This window comes from Hemiscyllium ocellatum, chromosome 19, assembly GCF_020745735.1.
Source record: "Hemiscyllium ocellatum isolate sHemOce1 chromosome 19, sHemOce1.pat.X.cur, whole genome shotgun sequence".
Classification (NCBI taxonomy): domain Eukaryota; kingdom Metazoa; phylum Chordata; class Chondrichthyes; order Orectolobiformes; family Hemiscylliidae; genus Hemiscyllium; species Hemiscyllium ocellatum.
In genome coordinates this window covers 24548410-24565838 of record NC_083419.1, presented here as the reverse complement: position 1 = coordinate 24565838, position 17429 = coordinate 24548410, and the positions used below count along the sequence as shown (strand labels likewise).

Genomic DNA, 17429 nt, shown 5'->3' with positions numbered 1-17429 from the left:
TCTGTTAGCCTCACTTTTATGTTAATGAGTAGATCTGGGCTATTATCATTAGAAGCTTGTATTTTTCCTGTTATTAATTGGCATCTTCAACTCCAAGTCCCAATATAATTTAATTCAAGTCCTTTCTGCAGAGCTCAGCTCTATGGGCTTCCTAAAACACAAATTCCTTCAAATAATGTAAACTAAAGATTACAGCAATAGGCTGATCCAAACAGCAAGGAAATGCCATTAAACACAAGTGATTATGGCAATTGAAAAGTTATCATTGGCTTGAAACTGCATTAACAGTAACATGTTGCCAAGTTGAACTCTTAAATTATACTACATGTGTTTTCCTTCATAGCAGATAAACATTGTAAGTTTGGCATGTGATGTTTTTTAAAAGTTTGAATTAGGACGGAACAATCTGACAATATAAAATCCAAAAGCCTCTTAAAAGGAATTGTTACCATAAATGCTGATTTTGTGCTGCAGAAGCACAATGAATGATTCAAAATGGGATATACAGAGTCGTTGGAGCACCTAAATATCACCACTTGGATAGTTAAGTCTAGAAACTGAAAACAACCCTGTTATTCAGGCAGCACCAACGTTCTGTAAACAAACACCAATGGTGAAAAATCCTCAAATTAAATTGCATAAATATGTTATTCTGTTTTTGCATAAAATTAATGTTCCAGAGTTGCTCATCTGATATTTCACATATTATATCTGCCTTGTGCTTCTCAGCTGCTTTAGTTTTGCTTGTGAACAATTGATGCTTGCTTGATATGGATCCATATCATCAGTGGTAATTCATTCAATACTTTGGCTGAGAGACAAAATTCAATAGTTCCAGGAACAGATGTGAGATTGTGATGTTCAATTAATCTGTGCTTGTTGATTCCAGTGTTGGACATAAATTCATACTCCTGTTAAATTGCATGATTACTGTGCACGGCCAGTGCTGAACATGCTGTGGAGTGCCTGCACACCTCAGCAGGGGCTCACATTTGTGTGAGACTAAAACTACTTACATCTAATCTGCACTACATAAAGCTGACCTGCCTCTCTTAAAAGGGAGGTGCGTTGAGGCTGGAACAGGTGCTGAAACTGCTTGTGGAAGAGAATCTGAACAGCATAAGTGAATTATGCCGCTGCAGGGAGAGACTGTTTTCAAAGGTTCTTATTGCATTAGATGCCTTGTTGAAGAAAGGAAAAAGACTGTTATTCTCTCCCCTGGGGTGGCAGCAATATCCATGCCATATTGCCATTCCAACTGAACTTTTGCAAGTTTCCTTCAGAACTACCATCAGTTCTGTCCTTGCCCTGCTCTGAAGTTGCAGTTTTGGCTACAGCAGTGAATCACAATAAAGAACAAGGGGTAATTGTCCTTATACACGCTAATGCCAGGAAAGCCAGAAAAAGCTTTGGGCTTGTGGGGATTTTCAATTTTCCTGATATGAAGCTTGAGAATAGAAATTCCACTCCGCAAGATATATTCTTCACTATTTAATGGAATTCTCCGATCTGCTATTTCAAATGTACCAGAACAAGATCCCCAAGCCTCTCATATAATTGGAAAACAGTTTGACCATGACAAAGTATGACTGGATAAGGTACGCTGTGTGTCAATCAAATCTCAGGAGTAACACCATTACTTTTGTTTTTGCTGTTTTGTATCCATCAAGTTGTTTGAAAGATGATATGCTTTAATTTGTAATCAACTCTGACCCACAAAAATATAAACACACATATAATCACTTATAAAATCTGTTTAGAGAATTAGTGTGTTTTATTATCCTATCTTTGAAACTATATGTTGGTTTTCCTTTTCCTTCCTGGAATTTCAGTGTTGTTGACATGTTGACATTCGTGGCTCATCTCTAATTATCATCAAGAAGGTGATATTGAGTCACCTCTGTAATTCATTGTTTTTGTGCAGTTTGATACAATTGAATGGTTTACTATAACATTTTAATGGACAGTGAACAGTTAGCCACACTGCCATGGATTTGGAGTCATGTATTGGCCAGATCAGTAAAGGATGGCAGCTTTTCTCTTGTGAACCAGAAGGGTTTTTTAGAATAAGTCAATAGCTTAGTGATCATTATTAATGTGACTGGCACTTTAATACAGATCTTTTAATTCATTAAATTAGCTGCCACACCTTTTTAAGTAAATAAAGATGTGTTTGATTAACTATCTCCAAGAACCGATTCTGGGTTTCACCAGTAAACTATTTGTCAGTTTGACCTCTTTTGCATTTTGTCATGACTATAGGTGAGAACTCCAAAGTATAGTGGTCATTTTCAGCCTTTAATTCCAAAATATACATTTTTAAAAGAGGACTGTGGGTGTAAAAATACTCTTGCATAGGATTGATGGGACGTACCACCTAAAGCTGTCATCGAGACAAAGAAAAAACTCTTGTGACCACAAAAATAATGAGAGATAATGATCTCTTGCTCAACAACAAACCATCCCCTGCAGTTATGTCTGACTGCAGACAGAGTTTGTATTTTTTCCTTTTAAGGTCAAAATTAAAAGGTCAGATGTTTCTCCACTGGAGGACTAGTTGGACTGAACATCTACATGTGTACCTGTCTGTGCTCAAGTGTTAGCATCCAGTGAAGGTCACAGTAATAAAAAATGACTAATTGTCACCCCTGTATTGCAGGTAAAGATTTTTTTTCACTTTGTATTCTGCAAGTCAGCTAGCTAGCAGGACTACAGAAAGGAGACTGAGTGCAGTAAAACAATTTTTAAAAAGATTCAGGACAAAGGAACTTCAATAAGCCTTTAACACCAAGAATCTCAAAACACAGCTGTTCATTTACCAACTTCAATCTAATCAGTATCCTGCAATGAATGGCCACAACATTCAGTTATTGACTCTCTGTATTACTTCATAGATAATTTTAAAAAAACTTTTACGTTTTTGGAATCTCGTTTTATTTTTAACCTCTGCATTTTTGTGTTTCTTCTGATATGTAGTAATAAATACATCAATTCTTGTTATTTGATTCACACCTGGTTAACTTAGCTCCTTGGATCTGGAAGGAAGACATCCAGAAGGGAAGGGATTTTCTCTAAATTAACTTTGTTGCAACCAACTGATGGGATAGTTGAATAAAATGGCTGGCTGAGCAAAGGTGAGTCAATTCACCCCTGTTCACCCAGGAGCTTTACACTTAGGGATATCCTGTCTGGACTTATAATGAATTGAGGAACCATGTGTTGGATCTAGCTGTATCAATTGGAAGCAATTTATTTAGCCTTATGGCCTTTTTCAGATTTGTTTGACAGGTTTGTGCTGATTGTGATAAAAGTCAGAAAAGTCTTACATCACAAACTATGAAATTCAACTCTGGATCTGGTGTAAAATGGCTGGTTTTGGAGCTAGCAGATTTTCTATTCTATTGGGGTTGATTTTACATGTCTTTGTCAGGTGAGAAATTAATGACACTGGGTCGGCCATTCATTTTACACACTGCCTTATTTTTTTTCCCATTAAGAAATCAAATCAGTTGATGTACAAAATCAATTAAATGGAATGGAACTAGAATGGAGCCAAGATGTGTTAAATGAAGTGAGACAACAGTTACTATGTTAGCCAATATGGGCAAGGCCATGACAAGTTCAGCCATAAAATCAGTTTTATCTATTTATATAGGTACATTTCTCCTTGAAACCCAGAGCTGGATTTTCTGAGGAATGGCAATCACATTCTGATTGCTGCACTGTTCCTTTCTCACATTAAGAAAGAGTTCTGCATTTCTGATAGCTGATTTCAATCATAGTTCCTTCAAAAGCGTGGACTGGACTTTAAATCTGACAGGTTACTTGTTGTCAGGATAGCTGAGGGAATTCAAACCACACCTTTTTTCCACAGCACTCGTTGCCTATTATTCTGTGATTTAATGTCTGGCATCACAGACAGCCATTTTAGCAGCTCCTGTCAAAGGGTAAGGAAAGGTACGTGTGAGGTTACGTGTCAGGAGAGTAGGGTTGATATAGCGTGGTGCTGGAAAAAGCACAGCAGGTCAGCCAGCAACTGAAGAGTAGGAGAGTCAACGTTTCGAGTATAACCCTTCTTTGAAGAAGAGTCATGCCTGAAACATCGACGCGCTTGCTCCCCGGATGCTTCCTGATCTCGTGTGCTTTTTCTACTGCCATGTTTCATCAACTCTGATTCTCTAGTATCTGCAGTCTTCACTTTCTCCTAGGAGGGTAGGGTGCCAGGTGGGTAACGGGTAGGGTGCTAGGTGGGAAGGCTGTCACATAAATAGAGTGCCAGGTAGCTAGCATGTAGAAGGAAGGTGTTCTAGTGACAGAGTGTGTAGCGAAGGGTGGGCAAGGAATATTGGGTCAACAGGGGCTGATGTGTTGGATCTTTTGTGAGTGGGAAGGAGTTTTGAGTCTTTGCTGCTGCTGTACCTGGAAGGGTGGTGGATAATGAATCCCTGGGAGATGAAGGGTTGTTAGATCCTGGCGATGTTGGGTCAAGAGAGGAGAGCGTAGGTTTTCTGTTTCAGAGGGAAAGGAGTGTTTTGGGTCAGGAGGTGGTGGTGTTGTTGCATCCTGGGGGAGTCAGTGTTGTCAGGACTTAAGGAGGTGGAGAGTTATTAATTCCTGGGGAGAGAGGGGTTGTCATGTCCTGGAGGAAAAGGAGGCTGTCAAGCACTGGGGAGAGAGGGAGACAGGTGTTGGGTCCCGGGAGGAGAAGAGCAGATGTCAGTTCATGGGGATAGAGTGGAGTTTCAAGCCTGGTGGCAGGATGGGGGGGTGTCAGCTCCCAGTGTCAGGTTAGGATCTAGACAGTATCAGGTGCTCAAGATGTATAATTAGGGTATAGATGGTATGTTTGAGGTTGAGAATCATAGACCCCATACAGTGTGGAAGCAGGCCATTCAGCCCAGAGATTCCATACTGATCCTCCAAAGAGCATCCCACTCAGACCCACCCATTACCCTATCCTTGTAACCCTGCATTTCCCACGGCCAACCTTCCTAGCCTGCTCATCCCTGGACACTATGGGCAATTTAGCATGGCCAATCCACCTATCTTGCATATCTTTGGACTGTGGGAGGAAACAGGAGCATCCAGAAGAAACTGATGTAGGCACAGGGAGAATATGCAAACTCCACACTGTTGCCCAGGTGGTATCAACCCAGCTCCCTGCTATTGTCAGGCAGCAATGCTGTCCTGAATTTAATTTAATAGTTACCCTGGAGTTGCATTAGGTTTTAAATGTTCAATCTTTTCCTAGCTAACTGTGGATTTAACTGAATCAGAACTCTCCTAATTCTCTGACTCATTTGGACACTTTCAGAGGGTTCAAGGCTTGGTTCCAGGCTCATTGGAATCTTCAATTTCCCTAATGCCCTTTAGTATCTTCTGCACCATGGATTCCACCATGTTCTAGTGCACAACGCACATCTATGCTGCCAAAATGTCTATCTAGTCATCAAAAAACCTGGGCATAAAATTGAGCTACGATCACTGTATCTTTATTTGTGTAATCAACAACAATGGAAAGGAAATATTTACACTTCTCCTGACATTGAATTTTTCACAGGTAATCTTGCATTCACTGGGAGATACATTAACAATGCATAGTTAGCTTAGGTTCTACAATAACCATCAACAAAAGCAGATATGACCTGATTTTTGGGATGCGTTCTGAGTCCACGAAATGACAAATTGCCAACCAATTGCAGGAGGGGAAGAATATTCCAGTAGAAATATGTTTCTCTCACATTCATGTAATTTTTTAAAAAATAAGCTGATCCAGAAATTACTGTGGATGTAATGGAAAATAATTGAGTAGGAAGAATTTGCTTGATGAAAGCTGAATTATCATTTATGTACACAAAAGCTCCATGACTGAGCCAAAATATTTCCAGAAGACTGACATATTATTGGCAGAGTGATAATTAATTCATATATACTTGTAAAATACATCTTGTAAAGAAATGCAGAAATACAAGCTTGAGGCACAAATGGGCCTGGAGCCAAGTGGCACAGAATTTGATAGGGACTGTGCTCACCTTGTGATCCTTAAGGAAAATGTTAATAATTAACAGTGGGATGGCCAATGTCTCATTGGTGCAGTGCTTATCTCATATCTAAATTTTTGAATTTTTTTATGGCTAACATGAGTGGATTTTTAAAACAAGCACAAGGCTATTTAAATGTGCAAATTTGTAATCTAACACCTGTTCCACATCCCCACTGGGAAAACAAAATATCAGTAAATGTTAGGGCAGTTGTGGGACCTATCTCACCAAGGATCCTACTGAAACTCTTTGGTTGTCAAATCCAAGTAATTATTGCATTTTCTTTTGTAACAAAATCATATCATAGAGCCAGGAAGAGCAAGAGTGCTCTCATTACCCCCACAGAACTCATGATTAATCAAAGGAAAGAATCACAACATTGAAATGAATTGTGCTGGTCACACTAGTAATCCATTTTGCAGTATACACATTGAGTTGGACCAGTATATGCTCCTCACAGGTTTTACTGGCTTTGCCTTTGGAGAAGTCTTCCTTTCTTGTTGCTGGAATGATAGAAGGACCAATACTGAATACTGACATCAATCTTCTGAACTCGATGTGTTTGAACTCTGGTCAAGTCAAATCTTGAATTCATGTTGCTTTAAATACTTGACCCAGAATGGCTTATCACAGGAATCTTTTATCAAAATGGATTTGTGTGCCAGATCTTAAATGCACCCAGAAATATTGTCTGATATTGCAATATAGGTAGTGATTTCCAAAAGAGAAAAACAGACAATTGGACCAGAAATAGGCCATTTGGTCCTGTGAGTCTGCTCTGCCATTCAATGTGATCAAGGCTAATCATCCAATTCAGCACCATATTCCCACTTTCGCTCCATACCCTCTGATCTCTTTAACTCTATGAACTATATCTGCTCCTTCTTGAAAATATTCAATGTTTTGGCCTCAAATGTGTTTGTTGGCAGAGAATTCCACAGGCTTACCACTCGCTGGTTGAAAAGATTTCTCTTCATCTCAGTTGTAAATGGCTGACCCCATAATTTTAAACTAAAGAAATTGAAAGAACTGTGGATGTTGTAATTCAGAAACAACAACAAAAAAGAGGTTTCTGGAAAATCTCAGCAGGTTTGGGAGCAACTGTGAACAGAAATCAAAGTTAACATTTTGTGTCCGGTGACCCTTCCTCAGACAGATAGGGGCTAGGAAAATGTTGGTTTATATGCAGAAGATTGGGTGGGGGGAAAGGGTAAGTAGTTAGGAGTGGACCCTAATCATTACACATATTGGAAAATTAATTTTCACATCAACGTCTCATGTTTCAACAAACATATTCTGTGACACACTGCTTATTTACACATTAGCTTTGGTTCAACTCTACAATTTTTTCACTGGATCAGAAGATCATATGTTTAAATCTCAGTTAAGAATCTAGAGCACATAATCTGAGCTGGTACTTCCCTGCAGTAAGAAGGGAGAATGAGATGTCCTCTGAATAAGAAGTGACATGTGAATATTATGTGATAAAGAGTGAGTCTTCTCACATAGTTCTGGCTGGCAGTCATCTTTCAATCAACAAAAACAGATTACCGACTCACGTATCTTATTATTATTTTTTGGGTCTTTGCTGTACTTTGAAACATTCATTCATGGGATGTGTGTCACTGGTAAGCCAGACTTCATTGCCCATCCCTAGATGCCCCTGGGAAGGTGGTGGTAAGCTGATTTTTTTAAACCGTTGCAGTCATGTGCTCCTGGTAGACAGACAATGTCATGAAGGAGGGAGTTTCATGCTTTTGACATTCAGGATGGTGATTGGCTTGGGAGGAATGTGCAAATGGTGGCATGTTAAGGTCTCTGCCATCCTTGATGGGTTTGGAAAAAGATATCTAAAGAACCTTAGCGGATTTCTGCAGTATATGTTACACTGTGGCTACTGTGTGTTGGTGGCCATGGGCATGAATGTTTATGGATGTGATGCCAATCAAGTGAACCACTTTGTCCTGGATGATGTCAAGTTTCCAACAACTAAGGACACAATCTTGATTTGTGCCGTGTAGATGGTGGTTGGGCTATGTTTAATCAGGAGGTGAGTTACTCTTCACAGGACTCCTTGCTTCTGATCTATTCTTGTAGTTGCAGTATTTATATGACTAGTTCAGTTCAGTTTCCGATTAATGGTAACCCCAGAATGTAATAGTGGAGGATTCAATAATACTATTGAATGTGAAGTGGCAGTGGTTAGATTCACTCTTGTTGGAAATGGTCTTAACTTGGCACTTAGGCAGTGTGAATGTTATTTGCCACTTATCAGGTGAAACCAAGATTTGTTGCATATGGATGTGGAATGTTTCAGTGTCTGAGTAATCATGAATAGTGCTGAAATTGTGTAATCATCAGCAAATATCCCCATTTCTGTTTTAATAATGGAAGGAAGATCATTGATGAAGCAATTGAAGATGGTTAGGCTGAGAACATTAGCGTGAGGGACACCTGCAGAGTTGCCCTGGAGTAGAAATGATTGACTTCTAACAATCACAAGCATCTTCCTTTGTGCCAGTTATGACTCTAAAGAACAGAGAATTTTCATCTTGATTGTCATTGATTCTGATTTTGTCAGAACTTCTCCACGCCACACTTGGTCAAATGCGGCCTTAATATCAAGGACAGTCATTTTCACATCATCTCTGAAATTTTGCTCTTTCATCCATGATTGAACTGCAATGATGCCAGTAGATGAATGGCTCTGGTAGTACTGAAACTGAGCATTAGTGAGCAGGTTTTTGTTAAGCAAGTACTACTTGATAACACTGTTGATTGCGTATTCAGTTTACTTTATTGGTGATTGAGACTAGACTGACTGGGAGATAATTGATCAGGTTTGATTTGTCCTTACCTGGACAATTTTCCACATTGTCAGGTGATGCCAGTGTTGTAACTATACTGGAACAACTTGGCTAAGGGAGTGGTAAGTTCTGGAGAACAAGCCTTCAGCATTATGGCCGGAATGTTGTCAGGACCCATAGCCTTTGAAGTATTCAATGTATTCAGCTGCTTCTTGATATCACATGGAGATAGTTGAATTGACTGGAGACTGGGATCTGAGATTATGAGGATTTCTGGAAGTGGCTGAGAGGGAGCATCCACTCAGCACTTCTGACTAAAGGTTGTTGTAAATATTCCAGCCTTATCTTTTACACTGATCTGCTGGGCTTCCCGATCATTGAGGATGGGGCTATTTGTGGATTCTCCTTTTCTAATAAATTGTTTAATGTCCAACACTACTGAAGACTTGATGTGGCAAGACGACAGAGTTTAGATCTGACCTGTTGGTTGTGAACTCGCGCAGCTCTGTCTATCATTTGCTGCTTATGCTATTTGGCATGTGAGTAGTCCTGTTTTGTAGCTCCACATAGTTGGCACCTCATTTTTAGTTATGCTTTGTACTGCACCTAGCATGATTTCTTGCACTCTCCATTGAAGCAGTGTTAATTCTCTGGCTTGTTGGTAATGGGAGATGTGCTAGGCCAAGAGATTGCAGGTCGCATTCAAGTATAATTCTTCTGCTGATTGCCTAAAGTGCCTCATGGAACCCAGTATTCAGATGCCAGATCTATTCAAAGCCTGTCCCATTTAGCACAGTGATGGTGTCACGCAACTTGATGTAAGATATTCTCAATATCAAAACAGCACTTCATCTTCTCAAGGAATATGTACTGGTCACTCTTACCAATACCGTCATGGACAAATGCATCCACAGGAGGCAGACTGATGAAGCTGATGTCAAGTGTGTTGATTCATGACCACATGATGCAGATCCAGTCTCGCAGCAATGTCCTTTTGAACATGACAAGCTCAGTCAGTAGTGCCAAACCACTTGTGGTAATTGGCAGTGAAAACCACCATCCAGAGTACATTTTGGGCACTTGCTACTTTCAGTACATGGTAATCAGCACGTAGTTTCCTTGCCATTGTTTAATCTGATGCCACAAGATTTCCTGGGATCTGAAGTTTGAGGACTCCCAGGATAACGCCCTCCCAACCAAATACCATTGCACTGCCACTTCTACTGGGATTGTCCCACCAGGGGGACAGCAAGATTTGGATATGGTGATAGAGCTGTCAGAGACATTGTGTGTAAGGTATAATTGTGTAAGTATGATTATGCCTGGTTGTTGCTTGACTAGCCTATATACCCTTCAAATTTTGGCACTGGTGTTCAGATTTTGGTAACTTGGATTTTGCAGGGTTGTCAAGGCTGAGTTTACCATTGTCGTTTCCAGTGCTTTAGACAATGCCAGGTCAAATGTTTGGCTTCATTCCTTTTTTAAGACCTTTAAGCGGTTGAAACAAATGAAAGGCTTTCTAGGCACTTCCATGGTCAATTAAGAATCAGCCACATTGTTGTGGTCCTGGAGTCACATGTAGGTCTGACCAGGTAGGACTGGCAGTTTTCATTCCCTAAAGAACATTAATGAACTTAAAATGTGAAATGGCTGCTAGAATTTCTCAACATTAGAAAAGAGATTACTTTAAAATAACTTTATTGATAGTCATTTATTGGAGCATTTGTTAAGTCGTAAGTCTGCTGTGCCCTATATCCCCTTTCTAAATGTAATAAATATGCCTTACTTGTAAAGATGTGTGATATTTATATTTCACACCATGAAAGCTTTTGGAACTGCTTTGAGGCTTTTAAAATTATTATTTCAAAGTGCCTTTTCGTATCTAAGTTTATATTATTATCATTTCCTCCTCAGTTCTTGATGCTAAACGTAAGACCTGAATAAAACTAGCTTTTTAAGTGAGGGAAACAAACTAATTTCAAATGTCCCTACCCATGGATATATATCTCTAGTTCATCTATGGTAATTACTGCCTTAGAAAATAGTGTACAATGTTGAAATACTTTCCAGTTTGAGTGAAGGAAAATAATCAGAGCACCAGTCACATTATACTCTAAAAACCTAGTTGCAATATTAATTGGACGACAAATATAGTTAGTTTGAAAGAAAGAAGCAGTTGGCTGACCCATCCTCTCAGGAATGATTCACACTGCAATTAGTCCACTCCTTAAATGGCAAGGATGAAAATTAGGTTTCTTAACTGGGGAAAATATACATTGAAATATTGAAAATTAGATGTTTCGAGACATTAGCCTATTTTTCAATGCTGATTGCAAAGTGTTTTACTATGTCGTAGAAAACGCCACTGTAATATATAGCTGCCAACTTATAATTGTACACAATATTTTCAGGCTGTCATCACACATTGCTACAGCACTACATCTTATTATAAATCTTGATTAGACATGTCTATGATGTAAATAAAGCACTAACAGAATTTTGAGGAACCAATAAGTAAATGATACTGTATTGTTTGCACCAGCATTGAGTAGCCTAAGAATGAATCATTAACAACTGCAAGCACTCAAAACCTCTTATTTGCCTCTAACCTATCTGTGCCCTCTCTATCATCCCCACAACTTGATCCTTAAAGTCATACCTTTGGTCCACTGAGTGGCCAGAATTGCAGTGTTCAAAGTTCAACACCAGCAACCAAAATGAGACTCCTCTTGCTCTCCAGAAGGCTGCCAACATGAAAATCTATCCAAACTCTGGCCATTTATCTGACTGCTGATTGAAGGAACTTGTTGTGAACTGCATGTCAACTAATACAAGTTATCTATTATTTCACACATTGAAAGGAAATAATCTATATGACACACATTGTGGATTCTCCTACTATTTTCTTTCCATTGTCCACAAAACTTTCTTGTGTGATTTAAGTCAGGCGACTAACTGTGTGGAGTTTGCACATTCTCCCTGTGTCTGCATGGGTTTCCTCTGGGTGCTCCGGTTTCCTCCCACAGTCCAAAAATATGCAGGTTAGGTGAATTGGCCATGCTAAATTGCCTGTAGCTTTAGGTGAATGGGGTAAATGTAGGAGAATGGGTCTGGGTGGGTTGCGCTTCAGCGGGTCGGTGTGGACTTGTTGGGCTGAAGGGCCTGTTTCTAACTGTAAGTAATCTAATCTAAAAAAAAGTAACAAATCATATTTATATTAATCTGACAACATTTAAAAAGTATTGCTAATCTATCAATGCTACTCAAACATGGCTAAATATTTTCATTACACCCCTCCAGAGCAGGTGGGACTTGAACCTGGGCCTCCAGATTCAAAGGTTGAGACATTATCACTGCAGAGAGAAAGTGAGGTCTGCAGATGCTGGAGATCAGAGCTGAAAATGTGTTGCTGGAAAAGCGTAGCAGGTCAGGCAGCATCCAAGGGGCAGGAGATTCGACGTTTCGGGCATAAGCAAGAAGGGCTTATGCCCGAAACGTCGAATCTCCTGCTCCTTGGATGCTGCCTGACCTGCTGCGCTTTTCCAGCAACACATTTTCAGCACATTATCACTGCACCTTTAAATTACTGAAATGTAGCTCAATACTTTTAACCAGCTTGGTCAGAGATGGTACTATGTACCTGAGAGCAGATGGGACTTGGCCAGGGCTTCCTAGCTTTGGTGTAAGGCAATCCCTTTGCACTGCAAGAAACTCTCAAATGTAACTATTGTACTCTATAACTCAATTATAAAGCCCATAGACATTTCTAATCAACCTGTTCAGAGACATTGTTGCATGCTTCAGGAGTAGGTAGGACTTGAACCAGGGAACTATTAGCTCAGCACTGGGCATTACCATTGCACACCTTCAGTCCCTCAGATGTAGCTATATATTTTCTAATAAACACATTCAGAGATACTTTTACACCCCCCTACCCAAAATAGTTGGAACCTTGGATTCCTGGCTCATTGTCAGGGTCGCTACCGCTATATTACAAAAGCTCTCAATAGTTTAGCAGTCCATCACCTTAACCACTCCAGCACTTTGTCATGTTCAAATGCCATTAGATATTTTCTGATTGACCTGATGAGAGATGTTATTACAGGCTGCTGGAGCAGGTGGACCTGGACCTTGGTCTCCTGACTCAGAAGTCAGGGCATTACCACTGCTCCACAGGAATCCTTTCAAACGTAGTTAAAATTAACAGAGAAAATGGATTGCCTGTGGTCTAAGCTTCGGATTTAAATCTCTTTACAATCCACCAGTTCGTTATTTTGTTCAATGAACCATTCTTTGATTTCAGTTTAATTTACCTTGTTTTAAGCCATCACTTTACATTCTTTGCTCTAATTTCCTTCTTTTAATTTTTTCAATAGTTTTTGAAATTTTCTGGGTCTCATATTTTAATGCCTTTTTATAGTATATTTAATGTAGCAAATATCCCAACTTTCATTTAAAAATTGGGCACTGAGCTAAAGAAGGAGACAATAAGACAGGTACAAAAAGCAATGTCTTTAATAAGGAAAGAGCAATGAAGAGGCAAAGAGAATTGTTGGGGAAATTCTAGAGCTCAAGGTCTGTGCAACTGTAGGTATGTCACCTGTTGTGCTGTGAAGGAGGGGCAAATCAGCAAAGGTTTGGAGAAACATTGGGCTCTGAGAGCAGGTAAGTTATACGTGGGGGCAGGATTAACTTTGGTTTTCAGCACCTGTCCTAGTGTTGGCTCAGTGCCATTTCTAATATGACCATTGAGATATGTTACATTAAACCTGCTATAAAACATTAAAATGTGAATACAAGAAATTTTCAGAAACTAACATAATTAAAAAATGAGAGCAAAGAGCATAAAAGTAATAGCTTAAAATAAGGGAAATTAAAATGGTAATATTGATGAAAAAAGTACACACTAATATAACACAATAATGAAGTAATAGATTTAAATTGGAAGCTATGGTCACATGTAATTTATTTTTCTCTGTTAATTTTAACTACTTTTGAAGGAACTCCTGTAAAATCCCTATCTCTGTGTAAGGAGTCCACTTGTTCCAGAAGGGTGTCATAACATCTCTGATCTGGTTGATTGGGAAATATCTAATTACATTTGAATTTGACGAGGAGGCCCAGCAGTTAAGGTGATGGAATACTAATCCATTGAGTGCTCCTGTGGTGCAGTGTTAGTGTCTCTATGTCTGAGCCAAGTGGCCTGGGTCTAAGTCCCAATTGCCCCAGAGGTATACCATATTATCTCTGAACAGGTTGACTAGAAAATATCTAACTACCTTTGAGTAACATTGATTGAGGCTTCGGTGGATGAGGAGAAAACATAGATCAGTGAGCATAGGATTGATAACAAAATTTGGAGATTTCAAGTTAATGGAGAGAGAAAAATAGGAGGCTAGTGATGAAAGGATTGGAATAATTGAGTTTGAAGGTAACATAAACATAGAACTTTGTATCAGCTCCTCTGTTATTCAGGAAACTTCCCCAAACATATCCATGTTTGATCATAATGGTATACTAATCGATTTCCATTCATTTTAACCCACAAGGTATAAAAAAATAATAACTGTTCATGATTTTTACATATGAATAGTCTTAAGTATATTGTCAAGAAAAACAGCATTGACCAGGGCTCAGATGTAGAGCATTTCCTTATCTTTAAGAAGAGAAATATGTTGTAATACAAAAGCAGTTAAAAATCTTGGAATAATAAGGATTAAGTAGATTTGCATGAGTTCTCAATTTCATCCGAATGAAAGGGAAAGCTTAATGTTATGGAGCCTTCACTAAATTATCACGTTCCCATACTGGTGAGTTAGAGACCAAAAGGTGTATTAGGTGATCTCTATAAAGCAACATGGAATGTGATTAGGTGGTTGTTATCAAATTTCTATCATCTGCATTAACAAAAAACCTGTCTTGTATGAAGTCATTAATTTTATTTTTATCTTTTCTTCCAGCCGAGCCATTAAAGCCAACCAGGATCTACTTCCAGAAACACCTTGGGCGAATATCTTTTACAATGACTTTTGGGGAACCCTCCTTACACACAGTGGGAGCCACAAGTCCTACCGCCCACTTTGTACACTTTCCTTCCGTTTTAACTGTGCCTTTGGTGGTATGGATCCCTGGGGATATCATTGTGTCAATGTGCTTTTGCACAGTGCAGTCACTGGTCTCTTTACAAACTTCTCGCGGGTGTTATTTGGCGATGGCTATTGGACTTTTATTGCAGGACTACTGTTTGCTGCACACCCTATTCACACTGAAGCAGTGGCAGGAATTGTAGGCCGAGCAGATGTTGGAGCTGGGCTCTTTTTCCTCCTGTCCTTAATGTGTTACATTCGGCACTGTGGGTGCAGGGGACATTCTCTGAGGAGCTGGGCCTGGTTATTTGGAAGCTTCATGTGTGCTGCCTGCAGTATGCTCTGGAAGGAGCAAGGAGTAACTGTTCTGGCTATTTCCGCTGTCTATGATGTATTTATAGATCGCAGGCTCAAATTTTACCAACTCATCTCATTGATTCACAAGGTAAGCCACTTCAGAATATTTCAGCAATTAGTGACCAAAAATGAACAGGGTAACTGTGAATAACAGGGAGCCTTACTCACTGACAGTGCATATCAGTAGCCAGGTATGGGCTGCCTGTGATTTGCTGACAGGAAGTATGTATTAAATTATTTATCCTGTGTTTCTTGTGCTCCCATGTAGATGCTGATAACAATTATGTAAAGTTCCTTCCACTTTTCTTGTTTTTAGCAGTCACATTTGAGTGCATCCTTCCCCGTTTATGCACTTGGTGTCAAAGCTGATAGAACCCACACCAAGGATTGGTATTATGCTGATGGCAGTTTAGATTAGATTACTTACAGTGTGGAAACAGGCCCTTCGGCCCAACAAGTCCACACCGACCCGCCGAAGCGCAACCCACCCATACCCTTACATTTACCCCTTACCTAACACTACGGGCAATTTAGCATGGCTAATTCACCTAACCCGCACATCTTTGGACTGTGGGAGGAAACCGGAGCACCCGGAGGAAACCCACGCAGACACGGGGAGAACGTGCAAACTCCGCACAGTCAGTCGCCTGAGTCGGGAATTGAACCCGGGTCTCAGGCGCTGTGAGGCAGCAGAGCTAACCACTGTGCCACCGTGCCGCCCACTCATACATCATTAAAATGTTTAGATACATCATTAAAATGGAACAGTGGACTAAACTGGAAATTGCCCCTCCCTTGTACTTTATCATTAGCCACATTCTTCCCCCCACCCCCTCCCCCCACCCCAGCAAGTGCAATGATCCATTTTGATACAGTCTTGATTCTTGTTCAATTTAAAGGAACAAAAGTGATAGCAAACAGAAATGATTCATGGTTTTCACAACATTTGATATGGTAGTGTAGAACTGACTGGCTGACAGTGGCTTGTGTTGGATTTGGCAGTGCCATTGTTTTATCCATAAATATTTATACACAGCTTTGGTTAAGGCAATATTTCTGTGTTTTAGCCACAAGATAGGAACTGATAACTGATTCTCAAAACATGCCTTAGAAAATTCAATGTTGACTATCACCAATTTCTTCCCTCCCTTCAGCCAATGGTGTTTTGTCTTTGTTGGTGCAAATCATGAAACGTGCATTGCTAATTACTGCTCCAATAACTGCTACATATATGCAAATCTTAATAATGTGGGTTCGGTGGTCATCACAGGTCAAGTTCACAGTCATGTCTTGGACAAATTTTAACTCCTGCACCAGCGTATCACTATAATTAGATCCAAAAACATAAATTTCTGGAAAAGCTCAGCAGTTCTGGTACCATTAAGAGAGAAAACTAGAGTTAGACGATTGGGCACAGGCTAGCAATCAAACCTGGGAATTTCTTTGTTCATTTGCATTTAAATCTACTTATACAAATGGAGAAGTATAAAACATAGGAACATAGGAAATACTAGACAAACAAAAATGATGTTCGTCTACTGTCCTTTACTGTCCTGGAACTTGCATGACACAATAATGTTGGAGTTGTTGAATAAACACAACAATCAAACTTTATCAAATAACTCAACAATGGAGATGAGGAAAAACACTAACAACTTTGATATAAAGTCACATTTTCTCTCCCAAGGTACTATATTCAGTTACATTTGAATAATATTTATACAATATTTTCATGCAACATCAAGCATAATTATAGTCTATGGTAGCATTTGACATTTTTAAATGTCTGTATTTGACTTCTAATATGGACACCAGGTCCAAGAAAGCAAGATATTTTCTTTTATTTGTTCATAGGATGTGAGTGTTGCTGACTGAGCCAGCATTTATTGTCTATCCCTAATTAATTGTCATTTAAGATTCAACCATCTCTGGGTCTGGTGTCATGTGTAGGCCAGACCAGGTATGGATGGCAAATCTCTTTCCCTAAAGGTCATGAGTGAACCAGATAGGTTTTACAACAATCAACAATGGTTCTTGTTTTTAATTTCAGGAATTTGTTGAGTTCAAACTTCACCATCAGCCATTGTAGGTTTCGAACTCATATCCTCTGACATCAATTTAGGATTCAGGATTACAGA

The 17429-nt window shown here is 39.5% G+C and overlaps 1 protein-coding gene across 1 annotated transcript in view; it reads left to right on the top strand.

The window, feature by feature from the left end:
* LOC132824664 (protein O-mannosyl-transferase TMTC2-like) overlaps positions 1-17429 on the top strand; it is a 183816-nt gene that overhangs the window by 51265 nt on the left and 115122 nt on the right. Inside the window, exon 2 of the mRNA XM_060839302.1 lies at positions 14809-15379. Coding sequence (XP_060695285.1) covers positions 14809-15379 — 571 coding nt within the window. The remainder of the gene's footprint in view (positions 1-14808; positions 15380-17429) is intronic.